General features: G+C 40.9%; 2 protein-coding genes and 1 long non-coding RNA gene across 3 annotated transcripts; 1 reads left to right on the top strand and 2 right to left on the bottom strand.

Annotated features, from left to right (window-relative positions):
* Positions 1 to 6,574: 6,574 nt before the first annotated feature.
* On the bottom strand, positions 6,575 to 7,913 carry LOC121711112. Its single transcript, XR_006032253.1, has 3 exons — positions 7,760 to 7,913; positions 7,606 to 7,664; positions 6,575 to 7,395 (listed from the first exon to the last, which is right to left on the bottom strand). It is a non-coding gene; the product is annotated as an uncharacterized LOC121711112 (long non-coding RNA).
* Positions 7,914 to 7,992: 79 nt separating this feature from the next.
* Positions 7,993 to 9,195, top strand: LOC121711968. The gene is made up of 3 exons (XM_042095867.1): positions 7,993 to 8,296; positions 8,411 to 9,130; positions 9,174 to 9,195. The coding sequence occupies exons 1-3, from the start codon at positions 8,043 to 8,045 to the stop codon at positions 9,193 to 9,195; spliced, it is 996 nt and encodes a 331-aa protein (XP_041951801.1). The 5' UTR covers positions 7,993 to 8,042.
* A 478-nt stretch (positions 9,196 to 9,673) lies between these two features.
* On the bottom strand, positions 9,674 to 10,970 carry LOC121711097. Its single transcript, XM_042094425.1, has 4 exons — positions 10,872 to 10,970; positions 10,580 to 10,754; positions 10,325 to 10,475; positions 9,674 to 9,882 (listed from the first exon to the last, which is right to left on the bottom strand). The coding sequence occupies exons 1-4, from the start codon at positions 10,964 to 10,966 to the stop codon at positions 9,674 to 9,676; spliced, it is 630 nt and encodes a 209-aa protein (XP_041950359.1). The 5' UTR covers positions 10,967 to 10,970.
* Between the last annotated feature and the right edge of the window lie 15,474 nt (positions 10,971 to 26,444).

Genomic DNA, 26,444 nt, shown 5'->3' with positions numbered 1-26,444 from the left:
GCCAGTCAGCTGGAAGGAGCTCGTGATTCACGCATAGGGACTCACGTCAGATAATGCGCGAAATTGTGGTTTATGGCTATCGTTTAGGTGTCCTTCCTATTCATTAACATGAACATGATGACTGACTAAATAAATGACTGATGTTTAATAAACCATTGTAGGCATACAAGTTATCATTATATCACATCAATTAAGTGTTTTCTGTAGGCTAGGCTACTGTGTGACATGCTTTAGGCTACAGCATATAAATCAACAATAGGCTATCAACACGTTTGCAGTATCACTGTTGCAGAAATCACATACAAGAAGGCATCCTCTTGATTGTTTGTACATTTTTGCACATTCCAACATAAGGAAGCAGCATGAGGAAACTTGTCGTTTTTCTGCCTTATTTTCTAACTACTTTTACGAGTCTGCAGTATCACTGAGTACAGCTGTTACAAGAGAGTCTGGCGTCCCATTGTTATGATGCACTTCCTGCGACGCGGTCATTCGTCTCTAAATGACTTAACTCCCTCTCGTACCGATCCACTTGCACAACACGTCATACGCGTAGAGTCGCGCTGCCTCCCCTCGTTCAGTCGTGTGTGGGCGTTTTTGTTTAAAATGTCAGTTACCAGCTCATACTCAGTTCGTTTTAAAGTATCTTAAGTGTTTTTCCACAAATGGACCACAAGTTTAGGCATGTACTTAACAGTATACAACACATTAATAGCCTAAACAAACTATGCAAGCCATTTGGAAATCTTGTTTTATTTAAACTACTCAATGCAATCTCAAATCCTCACCAGAAACACCAACAGTCAATATATTCATCCAAATCCTAGTTTCGTTTGTTTTATGGACTACTAGGTGGTCGTGGAAGAGATCGTTAAAACATTATTTGTCTTGTAAGCGGAACCAAAGTTTCACAGGCACCGTTGTGGTAGAACAAAGGACCTACAACCTCTCCTTTATTGGAGAGTCGCCTTGCGTTCAACAGATTCATTTGCATTAAGATGGGCTTCGCCCAGCTTTTTGACGCGCAACATATTTTCAAATGCAGCGCTGCCTTCCCAGAATGCTTTGCGGGCGCATTAAAGTCGCTTGACGTCACCCATAGGACTAGAGTGGAATGCGACACAACAAAATGAAGTGTCGTGCAAGTGGATCGGTACCGTGAGCGAGCAGAAAAGGTGCACCGATTCATAACAAGTAAATCGATATAACGACCGGTTATATATATATATATATATATATTAGTTATATAGTATTTTATTTATGTTACCGAGTATGGAAATTCACCATAGTTTAGGATTGAATATGTCTATGAATTTATGCAACTAAATTATACGTGTATTTCTTTATTAATGCTTAACTGTAATTGGAATTCTTTTGCTGTAAGATACCAGTGCCTTAATGACGATTTCCTTTGTTATTTCAGACTGTTGGCAATACAGAATATCACAATACAGAAGTGAATCTACTCCATCTCATATTGTACAGCAATGCTGCTGACTCCAACTGAATTGACAATTTGACATAGGCTAATAATTAGAACCTCACCTGAAGCCCTGATGCTGTTTCCTCAACCTGCCATCCATCTGTAGTGGTTTGATGCTGTCTTTCCTGCATACAAAGTGGTTCATTCATTTTGTAGCCTATCCTTTGGCTAGCGAGTTTAACCCTCCTACCATATTGTATATGATAGTGTTATTTGGATATTATTTATCAAATAATGATTCATTATATTTGAATAACCAACAGTGTTAACTTATTCACATTGCCAACACGTTTTCACAGCATGTGTCATAACAATGCAATGACAGTCCTTCAAACGAATTTGGGTCTCCCTTTTATTTCTCTGCATTGTGTAGGCTACACTCAGAAATACATAACATAAACAGAATAAAAACGAAAAATGTCCAGATCCAATGTTTATTGTGACTTCCAAGATTCTAACTTAAGGTAGACTAATTAACATTCAGTGACTTGGTAATAGCATCTGATAGCGCGACTTCGTGACCGTGCTGCACACCCCTAATCAATACTCCTAACCTTGGTTGAAAGATTACAGAAGCTAGGTTTATCGTTAGCATATGTTACCTAGGATATTGTTATCACCAGTTAATACTATTTTTCCACATAATAGAATCTGCATAATTTGAAAGCCTGGTCACTACCACTGCTAGCTTGTGTGGCTGGTTATTTTGCTTACTTACACTCTGCTTTATGAAAAAGCTTCGTACGTCCCCTTTCTTCTTCTTGGGTGGCATAGCTGATCTACAAACCACAAAAAAAGGTTTGTCATGCTGAAGGGAGAAAAGGGGGTTTGTCATGCTGAAGGGAAAAGGGAATATCAAAATGTTTCACTCTAGCCTCTTATGGGGTAGGCCTATGTATTGACAGACAGCCCTGGTAACTTACCGTTGTCGTTGACACACCCGCTCGCTTGACTACCAGTGCAAGAATAAAGCAAAGTGTGTCAGATAACCCTTCCCCCTCCCCCTTGGTTTTTCAGCCAATCAAATGACGACGTTTCTTGTACTGTTGTGCTGGCTGTCGGAATGATCAGCAGCACAAATGAGTTCGCTAAAATATTGATGGGGACAATTGTGTCATAAAATATTGGTTAGGACTAGTCATGAGCGTCCCACCCTAAATCTACACCCATGCCATCTCCCAATACAGTAGCAACACACTGTCGGAATTTGGCAGAGGAAAAAAGAGAAGAGTTTGTGAAGCAGGTGAAAGAGATCCTGAACAAAGGAGGAAAAGTGGGAATGTCTACAGATATGTGGACAGACGACTTCAGAAAGATTCCCTACCTATCTGTCAATAACGTGCCACTATGTTACAGAAGATTTTGAATTGATTGGAAAGAATCTGACCACGGCAACGTTTCCCGTGGATGAGAAAAAAACGGGCGATAACATCAAGATCGGAGCTGGTCAAGCTCTTGGTCATCAATTTCGGGTTCGAGAAGACCTGCTGGCCAAATGGTGCAAAGACAACAACCTCCTGCTGAATGTCAGCAAGACCAAGGAGATTGTTGTCAACTTTCAGAGAGGCCACAAACAACTGCCACCACTGTCCATCGACGGAGATGCTGTGGAGAGAGTGAGCAGCACAAAATTCCTGGGGTTGCACATCAGCGACGACCTCTCCTGGACCACCAACACAGCATCACTGGCGAAGAAAGCCCAGCAGCGCCTCTACTTCTTGCGCAAATTGAAGAAGGCAAGTGCCACGCCTCCCGTCATGACCACATTCTACAGAGGGACCATCGAGAGCATTGTGTCCAGCTGCATCACAGTGTGTGGCGGAAGCTGCACAGATCAGAACAGGAAGACCCTCCAGCGCATTGTTAACACAGCTAAGAGGATCATTGGAGCACCACTCCCCTCCCTGCAGGACATTTACACCACCCGCCTCACCCGCAAAGCACTAATGATTGTCAAGGACACAACATGCACACGAACTGTTCAGCCTCCTGCCCTCTGGAAAGAGGTACAGGAGCCTCCGCTCCCGCACCACCAGACTTGCAAGTAGCTTCATCCACCAATCAATCAGGATGCTGAACACTCTACCCACTCTCCCATCACTGACATCCCCCCCACCCACCAGCCAGCCAGAAACCTAGGATCCTGACACCCCCCCCCAACTTACCGTTGTCGTTGACACACCCGCTCGCTTGACTACCAGTGCAAGAATAAAGCAAAGTGTGTCAGATAACCCTTCCCCCTCCCCCTTGGTTTTTCAGCCAATCAAATGACGACGTTTCTTGTACTGTTGTGCTGGCTGTCGGAATGATCAGCAGCACAAATGAGTTCGCTAAAATATTGGTGGGGACAATTTTGGGAGTATAGAACTTATGCAAGTTCTATATATATATATATATATATATATATATAGAACTTATGCAAGTTCTATATATATATATATATATATATATATATATATATATATATATATATATATATAGAACTTGCATAAACTACAATAAAATCTACGATTCCTCCACGACAAGCAGGTGAAAGAGATCAATTTAGCCGTCTAGCTCTATAGACCCCCATTCAACCTGCGCTCACCCGTGATCACCCCTAGTGGAATTCTAATGTAACTGCAACCAATTTTGATACAATGGTCGGCTCTGACCATGCGCCAAGTTCCAAAGCTGGAAATGACGCATGGACCAATGTCGATTTTTATTGGATATTCTGTAAAAAGAAAGTCGTCCTCCAGTTAAGAGGGTGGCAATGATGCACATACATTGCTTGCCACGTAACAAGAAGAAGAAAAAAGTTGCTCAGGAATGCGCATGGAGTCCGAGTGGAGTCGCCCTGAAGCTAGGGCTGGGATAAACGATTATTTTTTAAACGATTATTTTAGCGATTATTTTTTCGATGCATCGATTAATCTAATGATTCATTTTTTCAGTCCGATTCGATTTCGATTCGATTATCGATTATCTCCCCATTAATTAACTAATACATGTTGATTTACTGAATGGAAAAAACATGAATTCCTTAACATTGTAATATACAGTATGTTTATTGCTCTTAAAATTCCAAAATAAAAGATTATACAAGTTGCTGTGCAGACATTATGAATAATAAGGTTGTAAAACTTAACACCGCAACATTTTTTTCCTCGCTTTGTGCAAAGAAAAACTATAAATCGTGTGTCCTTCATTGATAAGGAAACATGCTGAGGTTACTTACTTTATGAGCAGGCAATGTAGACTGAGCGCGATCCAGGATCCAGATCCGGCCGCCTTGTTTTCTCGATCGATTCGCTCGACGTGCACACATACAAATCTTTTTGCTCCTATTATATCTCCTAGCCAGGAGCAAAAGTATCGTCACTTGTAGAAGCAGATTCGAGCACTTGTATCAATTGACTTGTAGTCGTGCAAGAAAATCAAAGCGATCTGTAGAATTTTATTAATGAGAAATTATTTCACAGATGCACAACTTCGGATGCATTAGTTCACATTTGGGTTGACAAATGCACGAATGTTGTGCATGTTCTCAGATTATGAAACACGGATGTGCAAATGTGTTTCGCACCAACTGCGCTGCAACGATTGGAGCAAAAGTGTCGAGTGCGTGACTCTTGAAAGTTGTGACTCACAGGATAGGATTTGTGTACCTGTAAAAAGGATTTGTGAACCCGTAGACCCTATTTTTTGTGTTAACAAGATATAAAAAAAATATGTACAACTTCAACTTTACTGTTACACATTTATGACTTTAGTGTGCACATGCAAAATCTGCAGTTAAATGTGCTCGCCACTAATGCACCCAATATACCTTCATAGGTATTGGGGAGTTGTGTTGAAAAATCTAAGGACATTTTATTTGGAAAATTTTCCGCAAACATTACAAAAGAAGCGAAGGATAGGGAGTGGGAAAAGATAGCAGGTACGGTATCCGCCGCAGCAGGTGTTAGCAGAGACGTCGAGACGATTAAAAAGAAAGTATGCACCCTAACAAGCCAGACTGTAAAGGGGACAGCGGAATACACTGCCCCCTGCAGGTTACTTTATTTGAACTCGGGCACTGAGCAAAGGAAAACACCAGTCTACTAGCTATATAGAAAAGAGGTTTATTGCACAATGAATTTTACATAGAAAGTTAAAACATTTAGGGGGAGAGCAATAACTCCAGAATTCTGGCTGTTGTAAAGTGCTATGTGCTGAGTAACAAATAATTAGGCTACATGAATTTAGATGACAATGCAATTATGCTGGACCACCGGAATAAACAGGTTATATAAATTAGCAGAGAATAGAAAGTGCACACATGCTCAATGGTAATGACACAGTTCATCTCATAACACAGTTCATCACAAATTCAATCATAAAAACGAAAGTACAGAAACCACTGTGCAAACACTGCAACAACAAATACTTGACACGGCAAAGGCTACGTATATCACCCCCTTATTCCCAGCCACAGCTGAGGCTCAGATTAAGTTATTCAGCACCAGAAGGAGTGTTTGTTCTCCCTCTCCACTTCTCTCCACCCTCTCTCACACACATATACCTGCCGGGGAGTAGGCCTAAACTTCCCCAGAAAAAATACACAAAGAACACAGAGTTAATACATCACACCACCAAATGACTGCTGACTCAGTCACCACTACTGCCGGATGTGGGGTTCATCAAAGGAGATAAAACAGAACCGTGATCGCACTAGCAGAGCACAAACTCCCTAATTTAGGCCTAATGGCACTTACCCCGAATGATTCATCAACCACACCGACGCTGAAAGGATTGCCCACGTCCCAGCACGGCAGCTGTTGGTTCTGAACTCAGCAGTCCGCTGTCCCTCTACCTTGTTCAACAAAACATTAACCATTTATCCCATCCCTCATTAACAAATGCAGCACAGGTGTGCTGCTGCATCCACCCCAACTCACAGAACTGGACCACGCCCTCATCCACAGCAACTATTGTCGTAACACACCCGCTTACAAGACCAAGAAGAAGGCGGTTCTGGTGGCCAAAGACCAGAAAAAGACTGGGGCTTCCAACTGCGGAGTCTCGAGTCCTTGGTCTCGTCAACAAGGTGAATTATGAAGGTAAGAACAGTGGTGTTGCATAGCACACCTGTCATGTTCACTGTAGACTATCCCTAACGTTACTCTTAGCGATCTCATAGTTAATTACTTTACCATTAATCATATTTATAGCCTACAATAGCAACAGACTGCTTCTGCACGTGTCAAGTGTCGCACCCTCTGTCAAGAGAGAGTGAGAGAGACTACGCCACCCCTGGGTTTCAACCTAGAGCACAGGGGAGCTCTGGTAATTACGGAATCGGAATAGATATCAATTACAAACGGAGTAGACATCAGTGCATCTCTCATATAAAAATAAATACTTTTATTTTTCTTAATTTAGCACAAAGATATAGCAGACATGGACGATATAAAACAAACATCAATGACCCACAACACAGCCCGCCCGCTATTGATGTTACTCAGCCAAAAGAACACTATTACAATCACCACAGCTCTACTAATAATAAGCAAACACAATAAAGTGATTGTAGTCACACTAGTGATTGTATGTCCTAAGCTATTGCACAACACTCGCACAACACACTTCAATCATCACGGGAAACCCCACAGCACGCAGTGAAGGAAGAGCTTACGAATTGTAACACCTGGCTGTTACGTGGCTGGCTGTTACGTGGACATAGACAACACCACATAAAGAAACAAACAAACAAAAAGAAGAAAATCTTAACTAGCCAGCCAGCCGCAAATCCCTCTTATCTTACCATACATAGCTGGCCAGCTAGAAAAGTTACACCAAACCCCTTGAGCAGTTCGTAAATGAAACAAATGCAACAAAACAAGCCTAAAACAAACAGTGGTCAGCACAAATACACGGGCCCAATAGATCTGCAAGAAAACAAATGTTTTCCACATTACCAGGAGTAACCTATCATTCGTTATAAATCAACTAATTCGGCAGATCTACCCATCATGAAATATAAAAGCCAGCACCAAATGATGGACAAGATTATTATCCCTCTACTGCCCAGGTAAATACCCCACACACTATGGTTACGTGATTATGTAACAACAGTCATGAGAACAAAGAAAACATACTGCTCTCCCAGGAAACCAGCCGTCTTCCCTGTTAAATCGGCCCCGCTGCCGGATCCACCCTTTATTAAATAACGTGAGAATTACCAACTCTGCGCTGCACAATAGTTCAGCGACAGCGACAAAAAGCACTTCGTCAAATTAAAACCTGGCCTACCTCAAAAGCCCTCTCACAGTAACAGGAGAAACGCCGTGCTCTCCCAACCGGACACACCTTGCCTCCGGAACAGGTAGATTAGGACCGAGCGGCCTCTTCCCACTCTCCTTAAATAACAGGATGTAATCAGGTAAACCCAAAATAAGCCCCCCCCTTTCATAAAGATTTAATAACTAGGCTAATATTTATTTGCCAGCAAAGCTGTAGCCTAACCCACCTGGATTAAGGTGCAGCTAGCATAACAAACTTACCAGGCTTAGCCTAGACTACTATATTTGCTCAAATGTTTTATTTTGACATTACAGGAATTTACACAGCAAGCAGAATGAAGAATTTTAGATCTCTTGAGGCACACATATTTTTCACTGATGGATGGGTGCAGACAATCTATCATAATAAACCTGATGAATCAGATTGCACCATCTTTAAGACCCAAGTCAAGCCATCTTATAAAGTTACTGAAAAGTGTCACAACACCTGGGTTGCTGTCAGAAGTGACGGGAATATCCTTGCCGCCCATTGTGACTGCATGGCAGGGTGAGTGATAGAGGAAGAGTGATAGGGAAAGAGCAGTTTGGGGTCTTTGTAGAGGTAAAAAGCCTAAGGGCGAATATATTTAATTAATAAACCTAATTATGATTCCTTTTTCAGACTTGGAGAAACCTGCTCACATGTTGGGGCAGTACTTTTTAAGTTGGAAGCCTGTGTCCGCCTGGGATACAACAAAGTTGCATGTACCAGTGTTGCCTGTGCCTGGAATGGTGTCTCAACCAAAACAATTGAGCCTGCAATGATTAAGGACATTGAATTCTACAGTGAGCAAGCCAAAAAAAAAAGAAATGTTAAAAAAAGAAGACCCATTCCAAAAGCCTCAGCCGCACAGCAAAATCAATTCCTGCAAATGCTCTGTAACACCAAGGAGCTTCCCATTGGTCTCAGCTCTTTTAAAAGCTATGCTGATGTCTTTGCCCCTATACCCTGGTACAACAACTTGGAAGGTTTCACGGAAGAGCAGTGTTCTTTTGTGGAAGAAGAGACAAAAGGACAAGCAGCCTGTAAAGCTTGGCATCGGCATCGCGTGGGCCGGATCACAGGTTCAACTGCACATAGGGTTTTGCACACATCCCTTGACAGGCCATCAAAAGCACTAATTAATGACATCTGTAGTTGCTCATCCATCGTTCTTGGCGTTCCGTCTTTGCAGTGGGGCAAGGACCATGAGGTGGATGCCATTAATACCTATAAATATGTTCTCGGTCTGTGCAGTGCTACACCCAACGCGTCACCTTGCATCATTGTTTCAGAGGACATTTCAAAACCCCACAATAACCTAAAGGTAGACACAGCTGGGTTTAGAATATCTCAGGAGAGGCCTTACATCGGGGTGTCATGTGATGGATATGTCTCATGTGAGTGCTGTGGCAATGGCGTGGTAGAAGCCAAGTGTCCCATTAAGTGGGCAAATGAGGGTTCCACCAACTGGACAGAGGGCCACCTGGACACACTGATCTCCTTAAAAGAAAATCATACATACTATACACAGGTACATTTGAAACTATGTTTTATCTGTTACACAGGTACATTTTAAACTTTGATCCTATGTGCTATGTCTAACAGTGGTTCACAGAGAAATGTAATTTATCTTACAGGTCCAGATGCAGATGTTCACCTGCCATGCAAAATATGCAGATTTTATAACATGGACCCCACAGCAGAGCAGTATCTTCCGTGTTGCCAGAGATGAGGATTTCATCGTGAAAAGCCTAGATGTAATAAGCAGGTTCTGGGCTGGAAGTGGTTTGATTTAAAAAAGGTAAAAGGTCCATTTATTTCCTTTTATAAGCAATTAATCAAGATATACAGTATTAAGAAAATAAGAAAACACTACTTCTAGGCAATTGATCTATATGGCTTTTATTGTGCTGATTCTGCATCCCCAACTCTGTCATGGTTGAACACCACGCTTGGTGACATGTTTAATAAGGCAGCACAAACATGTACAATTTTATCAATTGTTGCAACCTCTTTGTTCTCCATTTCATCTCGCAGGGACTTCACGAACTGGACAGGAAGTGGGCCATCAAGAACATGGAACCTATTCTTCAGTGCACCAATGACGCGTTCTACAAGTAAAACAACATAGATGAAACCATGCTTGCATTCGAAATGTGTAGTGTTTGTACAGGAGTATGGGTATTTTGCAGTGTGTGTGTTGGTGGGGGCAGAAGGGTGGTGGATGGGTGGTAGAGAGGAATGTTGTGTGTGGTGTGTAGAAAGATGTATAACAGATCCATGGGGTAGTGGGGGATGTATGAAGTGCTGAAAGTTAAGTGTGTGCGTGTGTATGTGTGTGTGCGCGCAGTGCATTGTGCTGATGATGTATGTGAGTGTGCAAAGTAGTGTGTGTTTAAATGGAAATGTCTTAGCGTGATGATCTTTAAGTTTACTTATGATACGTCCAAAAAAAGACTGTATAAGTTAATAAACCCATAATATTGCACTATATCCTAATGTGTTGTTCCTTTATAGTTTGCAAAAAAAAAAAAAACATTGTGAACAACTTACCGATATGAATCCGCACATTGGATTTCAGTCTGGATTCTTCCACTTCTCTTCCTGACAGCTGTTTCCTCCCCTTTGTAAATGCTGGAGTAATGAGATGTGCACCTAACAATGCAAAGTCCTCTTGAAGTGTAAAACCTCGATCAGCTAAGATCTGGAACACATAGACAATCCAAACAGTTAGATATCAGGGCAGTTCTACCTATCCTCATTTTCTTCACTTCTGCAAATGTTTTTAGATTGAATAGTGTACATTACCTGATCTCCAGGTTGGTGGTACAGGTGGGATATGAATCCTGACTGTCTAACAATCTTGACATCAGATGCTCTGCCACCCCATCCCTTCGATAAAAACGTGACACTCCCAGCTGGGTTACAAGCAATGAAGTACTTCACCGTAGCCCACTTCTTGTAGTGAGAGTACGTCTTTGCTCTGTGTAGAAGTAAAAATAAAATAAAAAGTTTTTCATTACAAATCAATCAGTAAAATTATGGTGCATTGTTTAACAATCAATAAAACTGAAATACTGTTCACAATATTTGGATTTACCTTGCCTTCAATTTCCTTGAATATTCGATGCGTATCTCAAAACAGTCAATGATGGATGTTAGCTGTGGGAATTTCGCTTTCATAACAGGAGGCATTGCAGTAAAGATAATTCCCTGTCTGGCCAATGAATGAGAAATGTTATTTTGGAATGCATGATATTGATCCATCTGGTTAGCATGTCAGTCACGGTCGAGGTTTTCATATTCAGGACATGACAGAGAAGGGAGATTGATGGGTTTTGTCGAAGTTTGAGCAATGTTATAAATAGTTGGTCTTGTGTAGGCACTTTAAAGCTTCTTTCTTTTATAAACTGGAGTAAAAAATCGTGTAAACACACAAACACTGTCCAGCTGAGACCTGTCATAGCTTTGCATTTACGGTCGTCTCCCTCCACAGCTCGGGCACTTAAGCGTTCTCGGGTGATGTTCTGGCACTCATCTCTGGCCTGGTCTCTCTCTCGTCTTAAAAGGTCGATCTCCGCCATCATTTGTGCCCTCTCGCTCTCCACCAGGGGCTTCGCGAAACCAGTTTTATTCACGCCATCACCATCACTGCATTCGGGTTCCCCAGGTGCATCGGATGAAAGAGACACCGCCACCGAGACACCGCCGTCACATGATGTTAGCCCACTGTTTTTCTGCTTAACACTCTTCTTTGGTCCCTGGGCTGCACGTTTGATGGCACTTCGGAAACGTTTAACTTTTGTCATCACAGAAACAGCCCGTCTCCGGTGGGGAAAAATCGAGGGCACATAATCTGGGTGTAGGTGGTCGTTCACTTGTGACCCTGCAAGCAGTAACGTTAAACGTTAACGTCAGCTAGTTAGGTCTAGTCATGGTAGTTAAGTGTAACTTATAGCACTAGCTGCTAGCTGTGTCAAGAACACATCACGATGGGCCTAATTTAAACGAGTAGTTTATATTGTTTAGCTATGCCATTTACACATCGCTAGCAGTAGCATAGGTTATGTTTTATAAATTAACCTACCATTTATGAAGTGTTCTCCACACACATACGTATGTGGTGATGCAGGGTCCCACAGCTTTTGGTTACGGTCTTCTCTTCGTATGGCTTGTAGCCATAATTTTCTTCGGTCGGGATTTTTTTGAGGACATGGCAGGCAAAAGAAACTCAGGGAGGGGTTCTTAGCTTTGTTGTTGGTACACCCAACCACACAGCAACTTTTCGGCATGTCTACCAGTACCGGTTCACTTGGCTTGTTCTAAGGGAATGTTTTCCCCTCAAAAGGGGCGTGGCGCAAACAACCTGCTCTGTGTGACGCGGGTCCGGTTGTAAGTATACTCGCCAAGGGGGCAGGCGAATTCCCGGAAGTAGAAGAATCGACGTAGGCTGGAGGGACCACCTCTCTGCTAACTCCCATAGAAGTCCATTCATTCTAGGATTTTTTTTAAATACCATAACTTCATATAACATATATCCTGTGCCGATATTGTAGCTTCTGTGTAATCTACATAAACACTACAAAGGCAAAACAGACTCCATTACCTCGCCTGTAACGTTGGTTACCCGTAAGAAGAATAGTTAGCTTGTTCGGTTGGAGGGAAGCTAGCTTTGACGTAATCTCTCTTTCGCGCCGTAGGGAGATAACCGTATTGTTTGGATAAGAAGCTCAGTCCACCTTACTGTCTATGACGGTAACTCATAAGCAAAACCCATAGATATATTTATGAGCAAAACCTAGCATACACGACCGTATGTTAAGGTAAAGCATTACACAGAGGCAACCTAATAATAATACAAAAAAGTAAACCTATTTTTTTTTTTTTAAACGGCACTAATCATTTCAGAGGTTTTCGATGGATTGACCGTAGGTCGGAAAAGTGGAAAGAAGATTAGCTTCAAGGCTATAACTTTTTTGTTTTGTTTTAGCATGACTGTTTTTGAAGATGATCATGTATGGTAGCTTCAACATTAACACGACTTGGTGAGAATGATATTAATAATAATACATAAATAAATGTTTAACTTTGATGACTTTGAAGGCGAAGGAAGTGTGAGAAGAATTTCTGTGTATCTATCATATGAGTTACAAGATTCAGTTCGATGGCTAACGTCACGAAGTTAAGTGTGAGTCTGCGCAGTACTGGGGGGACCAACTGAAAAATCGTTCTATTTGACTCAGTGCCCTCCCATTGAAAACGACGGAGTCTGTTCGTCCATTTCTTTTACCGTCTATGATACTCGCGCATGGTGGTCGCGACACTAGTTGCAATATTCTCCTGAACAGAGGTGTCGCTGTTGTGTAAAGACTAACGCTATCTACGTTACACAGCAGAAGAAGCTGCAGTAAGAAACACTAGTAGCTACCTAGCTAGCCTCTGTGATGGTACTTCAGACTTTGGTTGCTACTATTCACAACTACCATCATTATCATCTAGTTTCCAAGGTGTGTGCACAGGTAGATAGATAGATAGATAGATAGATAGACAGATGGATATATAGATAAGATACTTTAGTCAACCCGAGGGAAATTTTAATAATTGAAACAGTTTAGTTAGCTGGCTAGCTAGCTAGCAGCTGGCTGAGTTTGTATAATTTCCTGAAGTTGAAAGAGAGTTTGTTCAGGCCTTAATAGATATCCTGTGTTTAAAAATAAATCGTTTCTATTCTTTCCTCTAAATTCCATGTGTTGCAACTCTTACTGGTAACTTTGTTAACTTATCCAGCAAACTATTAAAAATTCACGACTGTAACAAAACACTGCAACTCTCGCTTGCCCTCGAACTAGTCCATCTTCCTGTTTCCGCCTTGTCGCGCTCGTCTGAAAAAAATGAGTGGTGCACTACCCATAGACAGTAAAAGAAATGGACGAACAGACTCCGTCGTTTTCAATGAGAGGGCACTGAGTCAAATAGAACGATTTTTCAGTTGGTCCCCCCAGTACTGCGCAGCCTCACACTTAACTTCGTGACGATAGCCATAGAACTGAATCTTGTAACTCATATGGGTGATTCTCGCGAAACCCCAAAATCTTATGGTACTAAGGATTTGATGGTCAAATATGCCATAAAACCCACTGATTACACTATTTAACAATATACGTACATGTGCTTTATCTTGCACACAAGGTAATTTCTCCATATTTTATTGTTATTTTGTATTTTTTATGCATTTTATGAGTAAATTATCATTACCGCAATGTGTCCCGGCTCAAATCCCAAGTGTTTGATCATTAAGAAAATCTTTATCTTTTACTTTAAAATAAAATAAAGTTATACATATATCGTTTTAAGTCCATTGCTTCATCAAAATGTGTGTTTCAATAATATTAACATTATAATGGTTATAATATTTTAAAAAAATGTTTTGTCGTCAGTCATAGTTTTCATTACCGCAATACTTTTGAGCACTGCAATAAAACCCTATAGGAATTTCAACATGAAATGGAATTTCCCATCATGCATCAGTAATAACAGAAGATCAAAGATGGCGTCAAGGTAAGCATGTCTTCTTTTGTCTTTGTGTTGAAATTCCATGATTTGTCTCAAAACGGTCTAAATACAACACTAATGATTCTCATTACCGAAATTAGTAATAGTTTTGTGATAAAAAACTATTTTCTTAATTCAAATTTGATTAGTAATAAGGTAATAAAACACACAATGTCATGGAGGTCATTTTTTAGCTAGGTCATGCTAGCTAAATCTAAAATTAGCATTTTTGTGTTCGGTCATCTCATTACCGCAATGCACTTTATCATTACCGCAATAGTTAAAGCCAATTTCGGTGATGATAATTTCAATTTCGGTAATGAAAATATTAAAGGAATTTGCATTTTTCAATGTCGTTCATGACATTAATTACTTTTTAATAAGAGACAACCTCAATGTTTTGGAGGGATATTAATAAGATCAATATCATAAAAGTTTTTTAGGTTGTTACACTGTACTTAATGAAGTAGATACATTGTATCAGAGACCCTGTTACCCTTTTTTCCCCTTTGAATCTCATGAAAGTTGCTAGTGTCATATCATAGTAATAAGTGGCCTACATCACGTGTAGATTACTGCCATAGACTTAAAATGTCACATTACTGAGTCATGGAAAGTGCATGTTTACAATTTAAAGATTGATTACTATGATGTTCCTTATCTGTGTTTTTCTTTCCATGATTGAATTCATATGACCAGGTTGGCAAAAAGTGCACAAAAGAAAGCTGCAGCAAAGGAAAGTTTGAGGAAGCACAGGGAAAAGATATACACCAACCCAGAACTTTTAGAGGAATACAGAAGGAAGGAAAGAGAGAGGTGATGGATAAGGATTAAATGGTTTAGGTGGTGTTCGCAGTCAACGAGTAGTTTTAGAAAATCAGTGTGCAATTTACTCGAGTGTCTCAAAATGCCAAAACCTAAGGCCTTAAAGGAACCATATGTAAGATTGTGGCCAAAACTGGTACTGCAATCACTTTCAAATTACTGTAGAGCGGTGTATCCCCTCCCCCCATACTCGAGGTTGCCAACCCGGATGCCGAAACACTACTGACTTTGTGATTAGTAGATAGGTGGAGGGTGGCGCATCAGGCCAAAACACAACATGACATGACAAAACACAACATAAACATTAGTTGAGGGCTGCTACTTCACTTTTTAAATGACAATATACTGGCCGGACTACAGTTGTCAGTGATTTGAGTATTTGAAATGAACATTGTCTAGTGGCATATCAGGGTCATTTTATGATTAATTGAAATACATGTCTTACATATGGTTCCTTTAACTATGGATAGTCGAACGGCATGTTGTCCATTATCCCTTACATATCAATAAGTTGGCACATGTGTTTACAGAATAATATCAAATAATTATGTTTTGTTGTTTCAATCATTAGGTATCAAAGACGGAAACAAAATGGACAGTTTAAATCTGCCGCAATGATGAATGCAATAGAGCATTCAAGACAGAAGAGGAAATGGAAGGAGAACTCTTACAAGTACTACACAGTAAAGAAGCGTTTGAAAGCAGTACTCAATCTAACCCCCCCTTGTTTGTTTGTTCTATGAAATTAGTGTGACCTAATGTTTGTTTACGTTAATGGGCACATTTTGGTTATGAATTGATGGAAAATGGGATACCAATGTACTTTAAATTTGTAAAAAGTAAGTGGCTTTAAGCACTGTTTAAAATGTAAAAAAAAAATCTGACTATTAAAGGAATAAGCTATACATTTGGACAAGATTCAGCAGGGTTTTTGTTCTTATTCTCATTTCCGAAATATCAGTCTCATCTCTGAAATATCTGTCTCATTACCGAAATGAATGTTTATTTTTTTAAAAATCAACTGTTAGAAAACAGCATTCATTTCCATTTTCAAAATTAGATTATTCCAAGTATTCTTCCTTCACCTCTGCCACATTTTTCTGTTTAAAGTTGTGAGTTTTTACTTAGATATTGTAAAATACAAGTTGCAAATCACTCATCATATTGCGGTAATGAGACAAATGAGAGAAATTCTAAAAATATGTTATATTTAACAATAACTTTTAAAAATGTTTTATGTTGACCTTGGTATTAATGTTAATGATCCATTTAAAAAAATGCATAAAGAATTATATTTCTATGTTATATTTCATGTAATGATCTATTGCGGTAATGAGAAGTTCTGATGGACTTAGTCTTGAAAATATAAATAAATATATATTAAAAAGCCTAATATTGTGAGAAAAGTAATATTTACAACACCTTTACACTTTAATTCAGATGTCTCAAAAGGAAATTTATTCATACATATCTTTTGAAAAATTCTATGTCAGAAATCTTTCAGTTGACGGTTTCGTGAGAATCACCCATATGATAGACACACAGAAATTCTTCTCACATTTCCTTCGCCTTCAAAGTCATCAAAGTTAAACATTTATTTATGTATTATTATTAATATCATCCTCACCAAGTCGTGTTAATGTTGAAGCTACCATACATGATCATCTTCAAAAACAGTCATGCTAAAACAAAACAAAAAAGTTATAGCCTTGAAGCTATTTTCTTTCCACTTTTCCGACCTACGGTCAATCCATCGAAAACCTCTGAAATGATTACTGCCGTTTTCTTTTTTTTTTTTTAAATTAGGTTGCCTCTGTGTAATGCTTTACCTTAACATACGGTCGTGTATGCTAGGTTTTGCTTACGAGTTACCGTCATAGACAGTAAGGTGGACTGAGCTTCTTATCCAAACAATACGGTGATCTCCCTACGGCGCGAAAGAGAGATTACGTCAAAGCTAGCTTCCCTCCAACCAAACAAGCTAACCATTCTTCTTACGGGTAACCAACATTACGGACGAGGTAGTGGAGTCTGTTTTGCCTTTGTAGTGTTTATGTTGATTACACAAAAGCTACAATATCAGCACAGGATATATGTTATATGAAGTTATGGTATTTCAAAAAAATCCTAGAATGAATGGACTTCTATGGGAGTTAGCAGAGAGGTGGTCCCTCCAGCCTACGTCGATTCTTCTACTTCCGGGAATTCGCCTGCCCCCTTGGCACCATAGACATAATATACATAGACGCCGCATTGGCTGCTGGAAACAAGAAATGCGGCCGCCATCTTGGACCGGTCATACTCCTCATTGCGTTGCAGCAGAAAACACAAGATGACAGCACTGTGCAGCATGTTCCTGCTCAAATCGGCGGACCATACTCGGGGGATTTACTTTTCACAAGTAAGATTTAACATTACCGTACTATTGGTTGTATTTTGTATTTTCGAACAATGTGGCCTGTATCATAGCTACATGTATGACCTTTGCAGCAAAAAAAACCGCGTGAAAATCTGTTCGGTATTCAGTGAGATATGATTAATTAAGTGTGCTGACAGCTCATTGCACCGGCCAAACAGATTACACTGAGTGGAGTGGATGACCGGTCCAAGATGGCGGCTCCAAATCTCGTCAGCGCTAGTAGGGAGCAGCGGTCGATGCGGCGTCTATGTATATTATATCTATGCTTGGCACTACCTCGCGCTACCTGGCTTCAAACCTGGCGCGCCAGCAAGATTTACGTCATTTTGACGTCACGTTGTCGCGTTACCGGTTGGGTGCGTCAGGTATGTAGAAGCCCTTAGGCTAGGCCACCTGACATTGCTTAGCCTGACAAACCATCCTATAACGGCAAAACTATTAGCTGTGGCTTGTGTGCATCTACATTAGGCAGTGATGTTTGTAGATTAAATCAGTAGACCCAGTGAATGCTAAATACTTTTAACTGCAGATAAGCTGTAGGCCTATCTGTATTTTTCTTTGTTGATGTCTGTGTGACTGCTGCTACAAGATTGTTTCATAGATTCTGAGATGATCAAATCTATCTATCTATCCATCCATCCACATCCATTCATAGGCATCCCTGGAGGCTATGAGGTCAGCCTTCAAGTGGAGGATCTGGAGACCATTCAACTTGTGGACTACACTGAGGATGTAGTGGTTGTTGAGGCAGAACCCCAACCTCCCCGTAAGTGTCTCACACACACACACCTGAATGCAGTACTTTATATAAACACCATCAACTTACAGTAATACACACGCACACAGACATTATGCACTTTATGCAATATGCACAATTTCACTGCATTCTTTACATTAGTTTGTAGGTCCGTTTCCAATAAACAAAACTAAGAGGAGTCCTATGGCTGACGCGTGTTCTTACAGAATATTGTCTTCAAGTTGTCTTTTGTATATTTATTGTAACAAATGCCACATGAACAGATATTTCATCCAAATATACATTTCCTAATGCAATCCACGACAGGACACAACTGACACGGTCAGAAAAACCGTGGAACTCCTAACTTCTCACACCGTGCACCAGCCTAATATGTTCAATCACGTTCTCATTTAAACTTACTGTACGTCCTTAAAGTGACATGCACCTAATTAAACAAACACATCACCATGGCCTACAGTGTAATCACACTATGTAAAGTTACATTCTGACATCAGAAAATTATATTAGAAAACACCAGAATCAGTAAACATATTAAGTCTTACATTTAAAATTAATTATTAATTAGACATAAATTCATTACCGGCCCCTAATTGTTCTAATAATGCAATCACTTAAGAACAAATATCACATTTCTATTGAATCTTACCATACATAACATGAACAGGCATTCACTTTCACAAAACATTGTAAGTCCAAAACATGAAAAAGATGCCATCAAAAGGCACATTGTTGTCTCGTCCACAAGTAATGCGTCTCCTTCAGCGAAGTTTCTTGATGCTGTGGCCCACCGCTGACGCTCCTGAAGTTGAGGTAGGTACTCTTTTATCCATCTCTTCCAGAATAAATCGGACATATATTGAACATGTTTCCATCTACGTTGCGAGTAGAGGTCATCCTTGTCGAACAGTCCGGGAGGTAATGATGGCTTTGTTTTCAGCAACAGGAGGTGGTTAGGCGTCAGTGCCTCCAAATCATTCGGGTCACTTGATGCCTTTGTGATGGGTCGACTGTTGATGATCGACTCTGCCTCACGAAGAACCGTGTGAAGGATTTCTTCGTCAAGAACTTGTTCTCTCACAGTGGAATTCAGCACTTTCCTTACTGATCTTATCAACCTCTCCCACACTCCGCCGTGATGTGAAGCTGTGGGAGGGTTGAATGTCCACTTGATTCCTTGTTGGTGGAATAGATGCTTAAACTGTGATGCGTTCCAATCGGCAATGGCGGCCTTCAGCTCACGATTGCTGCCAACAAAGTTTGTCCCGTTATCTGAGCGAATTTCCTTAACTTGTCCTCTCCGTGCAATGAAGCGCCGGATAGCATGTACAGTGGGCAGTGCTTCGACTTGGCCAGCTTCACTCGCGGTCCGTGCGTGGGATCACGCGGTATCATGCGACTTTAATTTGTATTTTTCCAGTGAGACGCTGCAACAACCCAAACAACCGGTAGATGGCTCAAGTGAGCAGGGTGTCTCGTAAAAAGAAATGGAGCCTGGAAAACCCTACACAGACTTCACTACAGACTTTAGCAGACTGGTTTAGAAATAATGTAATAGCCAGAAATATGCCTGCCCTGCCCTAATAAAGAAATATTTGGTTAACTGCGAGTGAATCCCATTTGTAGCCGTAGAGATGCAGGACAAATTAAACATTCTGGTTTTCTCCGAGTGCAACGATGATAGACAGACATCATTTGGACAAAATATAGAGTATTAACCTCCATTGCTCAGCCAAATGCCTTCCTGTTACGTCCTGTTATCACGGAGTTACAGGCGATAAACGATTTTTGATGGTCACAAGTTTACTCTGTACTGTATTTTATCGTTTTCACATATTTGGCCATAAGCCGTTTATCATAGGCTATCACGAAACCAAACTACAAAGGCGAACACTTTAACAGGGGGAATTAATTGGGCATGAATCATGCTGAACGCTATTTCGCTACCTTAGAATAATAAGGTTCTATCTGCGTTTTGAGTAGGCTAGGTAACCGGGACGATTGAAACGGGGACGAATGAAACATTCCGGTTTTCTCCGAGTGCAACGATGATAGACAGTCATCATTTGGACAAAACATGGAGCATATTAACCTCCGTTGCTCAGCCAAATGCCTTCCTGTTACGTCCTGGTATCACGGAGTTACAAGCGATAAACGATTTTTGATGGTCACAAGTTTACTTCATTAGCGGTTTATTTTTTTGGATTATTAAAGAGTGTTTTTCATTTAAAGGTTTGACTTCGTGCTTATTCAGTAGAGCATTTAGTGCTCTCCCAAATCCCAGACGTTCACATTGCATGTTTGTTTGTAATGGATGCAACCGCGAGATAGGCTATGCGTTTGACAATGAGTTGTTAACAGAACCAAGACATATAGCCTAGCCCAGCAGCAATCTAGGGACTGATCGTTATTTATTGAAGGGGCCACCGGAGGAATTTTGAGTGCTTCAGTTGGAAGTTGCATGACCCTCTCTTGCCTGCTAGAAATTGTTCAATGACCCTCCGACAGAATTGTTAAAAAAGACATGACCCTCCCCTGCCAATTGTCTTCCGCCCGCGCCACAGCCACACACTTTGTGATAACGTTCTTAAATCAATCTTTCCCGTGAGCTTGCATGCTACCAGTCCTTCCTTTTCAAATGTGTTGCGCCTGTTTGCACAATTTCACAAATAATCATATGTGATTAATAGTATGACAAATAATCCCTGTGCACGGGGACCGAAACAATGCATGCCAACTTTTTCTGTGTTTATCACGTATTTTAACTTTCCCCGCTGTCTTGACGTTTTAATGTTTTCCCGTAGAATATCCCATATTTTAATACTCTCATAACAGCCCTGCCATCGGGCCTGTCTCTGTGTTGCCCTGTTGCTACCCCTTGCCCTTCCAACGAAACAGATGTCTTCAAATCATCGTTTTCCTTGCTTGAACTTAAGCAAACTTAAAATTATGTTAACCTATTTAAGTTTAACGGCGCGATTGTCGTGCACGATTCATTGGCGCTTGCATGTTCGGCCTTATGTCTACGTGCGCACCTGAGGCTACTCAGCTGCAAGAGAAATAATTTCCCCTGTTTGTATGTTCACTGCAAGTTGGCCTACCATAACTTACCAACTCTGCACTGTAGACTGGCTATTTATATTTTTCTGTGAAATAAGCAAATGTATTTGTTCAACTTTATGAAGCAGAATTACGCATAGGGTACTTGGAACATAATACATTTGACAAAGGACAGATGAATGTTGCTAGTGACAAAATATTAACTTTCAGTGTTTTACGATGTCTTTGTCATGGGGAAGTGTTTTTCCCCATGCATTTATTCTAGGTTACTGTCAGTGACTGCCGTGAGAGAAGCGGGTTCTGTGTTTCGTTCATGTCAGTGACTGACGCGAGAGAAGCGGGGTCTGTGTTGTGTTGTGTTGCGTTGCGTTCATTTATTTTCATTGGGCATACCGTGCCGTGCCGTCCACAGCTCTTCAGTTCTGACAAAGCCAAAATTACTCCTTTTGAAACAATGAGTGCAGGAAGCGCGTTTGTATGGTTATATTGCTTGACGGGGGGGATGTCCCAAGCAGCTTTCAGCCATAAAGGCTACTTTGAGAACATTTCAATTCACCCGACACTAATATTCAAAATGTTGAAAACTATTTCGGCATAGCCTATAAAGCAGTTTAATTAAATGGAATGTTAGTTGTAAACAAACGAGCTACTTGGTGAGGCTTGGCCTCACAGATGCGCTCGTGCCTTAGATGGCAGGAAAAATCTTCACGATAGGCCTATTAACTAACCACCCGATTCACGTTGGCTGGGGGGAAGGGGGGCCATCAGACAGTTGTGCCCAGTTAATCCGGCCCTTCCCCCAAAAAATCACACCTTCCCACCTCTGACATCTTAAAAGAAGTCAAGAGGACTCCTTACTCACAGACCTATTCACAAACCTGCGGTTTTGAAATCCTATGCAGCTACAGGAGCTTCCAATCGCGAGGAAGCAATTTTGCATTGTAGGCATAACTAACATGCAATAACGCCGCCAACAACAACCAAAAATAGGCTAATCATTGTCAACATGTAAATTAAATGTAACATTATTGTGAATCAAATTAAAATGTTCTCTTTTGCAAACGTAGGCATAGTAACAGAATAATTGAATAATGTTACAAAGATACTACATCAATCCGTATGTTTCATTGGGCTACTAGGCTATTTGTTTTGCCTTGATTCATTTAGGCTAGGCCTTTTTATTCAGGGGCCGTATTCACAAAGAATTTTAAGGCTAAAAGTAGCTCCTAACTGGTGAATTTAGGAGCAACTCCTAACTTTAGGACTCCTAATTTTTTCGCAAAAAGTAATTCACGAAGCATTTTAGACCTAAAAGTAGCACCTAAGTCTGGAACAGCTTAAGTCGAGAGGACTCCTAACTCACTAAGACCTATTCATAAACAGCTTTTTTGTGGCATTTTACGTTGCGATGTTTTGAAATGCGTAGCCTATGCGCAACAGGAGCTTCCAATCGCGAGGGAACAATTTTGCTTTCATAAAAGGGATGCAATAACGCCACCAACAACAACCAAAACTACTCATTGTTAACATGTAAATGAAATGTAACGTTTCATTGTGAATCAAATTAAAATGTTCTCCTCTTTGCAAACGTAGCCTAGGGATATGGTGACAGATTAATTTAATAATGTTGCAAAGGTAGGCTACTGCATCAATCCATAGGCCTATGTTTCATTAGGCTACTAAGCTATTTGTTTTGCCTTACTCTTTATTCATTTAGGCTAGGCCTTTTTATTCAGTTATTAATCATCTTCCGTCCTTCGCACTACTTGTGTAGCGCACGCATTCTCCGACCTGTCACCTGTCAGTCATCATCGGAAGAGAGGTGTTTGGAATTCCCGCGTTACAATCGTCAGCCAATCAAGGTGGTCACTTCAGTCAAGCTCGTGCATGAGTAATGACGTCATCCATAGCCACGAAGACTCACTCCTAGTTTAGGAGTTGTCTGAAAGGCTTTGTGAATAACTTTTAAGAGAAAACTCCAATCTAAAATCTTTAAGTGCGATTTAGGAGTAGCCTACTCCTAGTAGTAAGATAAAAGCCTTTGTGAATAGCCTACGGCCCCAGTTATTCATCATCTTCCGTCCTTGTGTAGCGCACGCATTCTGAGACCTGTCACTCATCATCGTAAGGGAGGTGTTTGGAATCATGCCCGCGTTACAATCATCAGCCAATCAGCCAATCAAGGTGGTCACACTTGCCCATTTACCCAAATTAATGGTCGAATATTACTGATGATCATTGTTATTTAAGAACATGCAGTGTGCATAGGGTACCAAAAACATCTTGCTCGTAAAAAAGCATCATAACGCACATTCTGGCGGGTCTGTTATTTACTGTAGGCTGCGCAAACCACATGCCTTTATTTTGGGCAAGCCTGCATTCATTCAACCTTTATTTATTCTCGGAGGGTCATTGAGGGAAGCCCTCATTTTCAATGAAGCCGAAATTACAGAAGCGAAGCAAAGCGCTCCACAAACAAGACAACATTCGAGGCCTTCTGTTGAAGAATTTTATATAAAGCCTGCGCTGACAGTAATCCTCCTGCCCCTGATAGGCCTACCACAGCTGTGGATAGTGTGGAATGTTCAAGTAATAACACAATCCAATGTGTGTCTCAATTGTCCCCCGCTGACCACCTCACACATTTCTCGAGATTTTGCAACGAACTTACATGACACAATGCCATAAAATATGCCAGTTTTAGGACACAGAATAATGTTTGTAATGATACCAGGTAGGCCAGGTATTGTCGAAGATGCATGGTGAAGTGAAATTCTTACTTTGGAAAACAAACATTTGCCGATATCATCGCCGATCATCAGAATATTGCAACAGATTCTGTGTTCTGGACTGTAGGTAACTTGTTAAGCCAGTGGTTCTCAAACTTTTATTTCATTCCCCACTTTGATCAAGGGGCATGACTGATGATAGTGGAGATAACGTGTTATCCCGAGGCTTTTGCAAGTCAGCATCTTCGACGGTAGTCTATTAAAAATATAAGTTTTCGATGTCCCAAACGGAGAGCCATACTTTATTGTTTTTAACGATCTCTATGCTACTCACAAAAATGTAGGCATGGGGACATGATGAAGTAGGTTATCCAACTGTCGTGTGTTAAATTATTGTGATTACGAGCCAGTGGTTTTCAAACATTATGCGTGACTCGGACATCTAACTAAATGCAACAGGCTCATATCGTCCTCGCATTCGCAAAATGAGGACCAGTGTTTTGTCAAATTGCAAATAGCTATTCGTTTTAACTATTTTTTTATGACAGTAGCCTATACAAAAAGCACTTCATACTATCTTAATCTTGGAATATGGGGAGGGAAGTGGCGCGTCTGCAGTCAGCCAAATATGAATGTAATTCTGCGGCATAAAGCAGATGTAATTGTTTATTGTACAGAAAAATAAAAATGACATGTCAAGCAGTCAATTGACTACATTGCAGTCAAGAAGTAGGGCAAATTAATTTACGAAACCAAAACGTGGGTCATAAGCCTCTATTGCGTAGCCTGTTAAAAACGTCGCCAGATAGTATTAAATCGGCAACAGCATTGTTTTCTGCAGAAGCCTACCCAAGGCTACAGATTAATTCTGAACAGTTATTTCTCTACTGGCTCAATTATCACACCACTGTTTTGATTTGCGTAGTTGCGTTAACCCCAACACTGACAATAATGTAGACAGCAAATTTCGTGTAGTCAAGCCTTAAGTGGTCATTTGAAAGCGATGCCCACTGTATGCATGAATCTGTGTTTAATGATGAGGCAAGCTCCAGATGCACTGCGCGAACAGCTAAACAAGCGAATATAACCCCATATCTCTTTATGAGGCTCCTTCCACGTTTCACCTCAAATGGTCCGAAATAGTCCACCCCAACTCTGGTGAAAGGTGGATCATCTGGCAATACTCGCTCTTGTGGAAGATCGGCCATTAATTGTTTACCAACTTTTCCATGTAAGCGCAGACATGTCACACACTTTTCGAGGACCTTTCTGATGGCGGTGTTGGCGCTCGGGATCCAAAACCTCTGACGCAATTCAGAGAGCATGTGATTGCGCCCTCCGTGCCCAGTTTCTTCATGGATTTGTTGGAGGAGTAGATTGGTGATGTGAAAGTCTCTAGACAAGATGACAGGCTGTGATTATTTGGCATGTTGACCAATTTGTTCTTCAGAGGCAAACATGTTGTAGTGGCCGTCCACTAGTTTGGCAGATACCATGACCATGTCCATAAACTGATGGTCTTCCCTAGACATTTCCACTGCTTCATGTTTTCCTTCCTCTGGAAAATCCATCTTGAACTGTTGAAGCCACATATTCTCTAAACAGGCCACTGATATACGGTTTGCTATGGTCTTGGTTGGTTTTCCCTTATCTGTGTGACTGTAGCCGTCCCTCAGTGGTCCGTTCACAGTCCAGCCTAGTTTGGTTCTTACAGCATACGGCACTGCTCACCACCTCCCATGGCTCCATAGCATTTGGCACGTTTGCTCCTATAAGCCATCAAATGTTGGCTTCAATTTCAGGTAGAACTATTTCTTTAAGGTAAGACCACCTTTCAAGATCCTTCTGTTTTGGTATGTTTTCCTTTCCTACAGGTATCAACCTTTGAGTAAAGGCGTCAGGAAGATCACTGAACTCGTCACCTGACAGACTGCTGACCTCCAATCCTGATACTATGTAAGTACATACGGGTTTCTCTTCATTCATGGTTCTTAGCAGTATTTCAGACTTCCTTCCACTGAGCTTCAATTTGCCCATTAGTGCCTCCGTACAGAAAGTGGCAGAGCTGCTCGGGTCGAGAAAGGCGTAAGTCTGCACCACCTCACTTCCCTTCTTGGCCTTGACTCGGACAGGAACTATTGTGAGTATGCAGTCATCTTCTCCAGCCCCAGTCAACTCAAAACCCTCAGACTCTGTACGGACGAATGCACTCAAGACTGTTTGACTTTCACTGTTATTAGTCTTCTTCTCTGTATCATTAACTGTGTCCTTTTTCTTTGTGCAACAGTGAAGGATGGGATAAAGAACACACCTGACAGCTAATTTTTCCCT

This window comes from Alosa sapidissima, chromosome 6 (genome assembly GCF_018492685.1).
Source record: "Alosa sapidissima isolate fAloSap1 chromosome 6, fAloSap1.pri, whole genome shotgun sequence".
NCBI lineage: Eukaryota > Metazoa > Chordata > Actinopteri > Clupeiformes > Clupeidae > Alosa > Alosa sapidissima.
The sequence above is the reverse complement of the archived record's forward strand: the minus strand, read 5'-3'. Positions and strand labels throughout refer to the sequence as shown.

Coding starts and splice junctions, on each gene's coding strand:
- LOC121711097 (XM_042094425.1), bottom strand. CDS start 10,966: ATGCCTCCTGTTATGAAAGCGAAATTCCCACAGCTAACATCCATCATT. Junction 10,755..10,871: donor TCAAGGAAATTGAAGGCAAG/GTAAATCCAAAT, acceptor ACTTCTACACAG/AGCAAAGACGTACTCTCACT. Junction 10,476..10,579: donor ACCACCAACCTGGAGATCAG/GTAATGTACACT, acceptor TATGTGTTCCAG/ATCTTAGCTGATCGAGGTTT.
- LOC121711968 (XM_042095867.1), top strand. CDS start 8,043: ATGTTTTATTTTGACATTACAGGAATTTACACAGCAAGCAGAATGAAG. Junction 8,297..8,410: donor CATTGTGACTGCATGGCAGG/GTGAGTGATAGA, acceptor TTCCTTTTTCAG/ACTTGGAGAAACCTGCTCAC. Junction 9,131..9,173: donor TTTAGAATATCTCAGGAGAG/GCCTTACATCGG, acceptor GTCTCATGTGAG/TGCTGTGGCAATGGCGTGGT.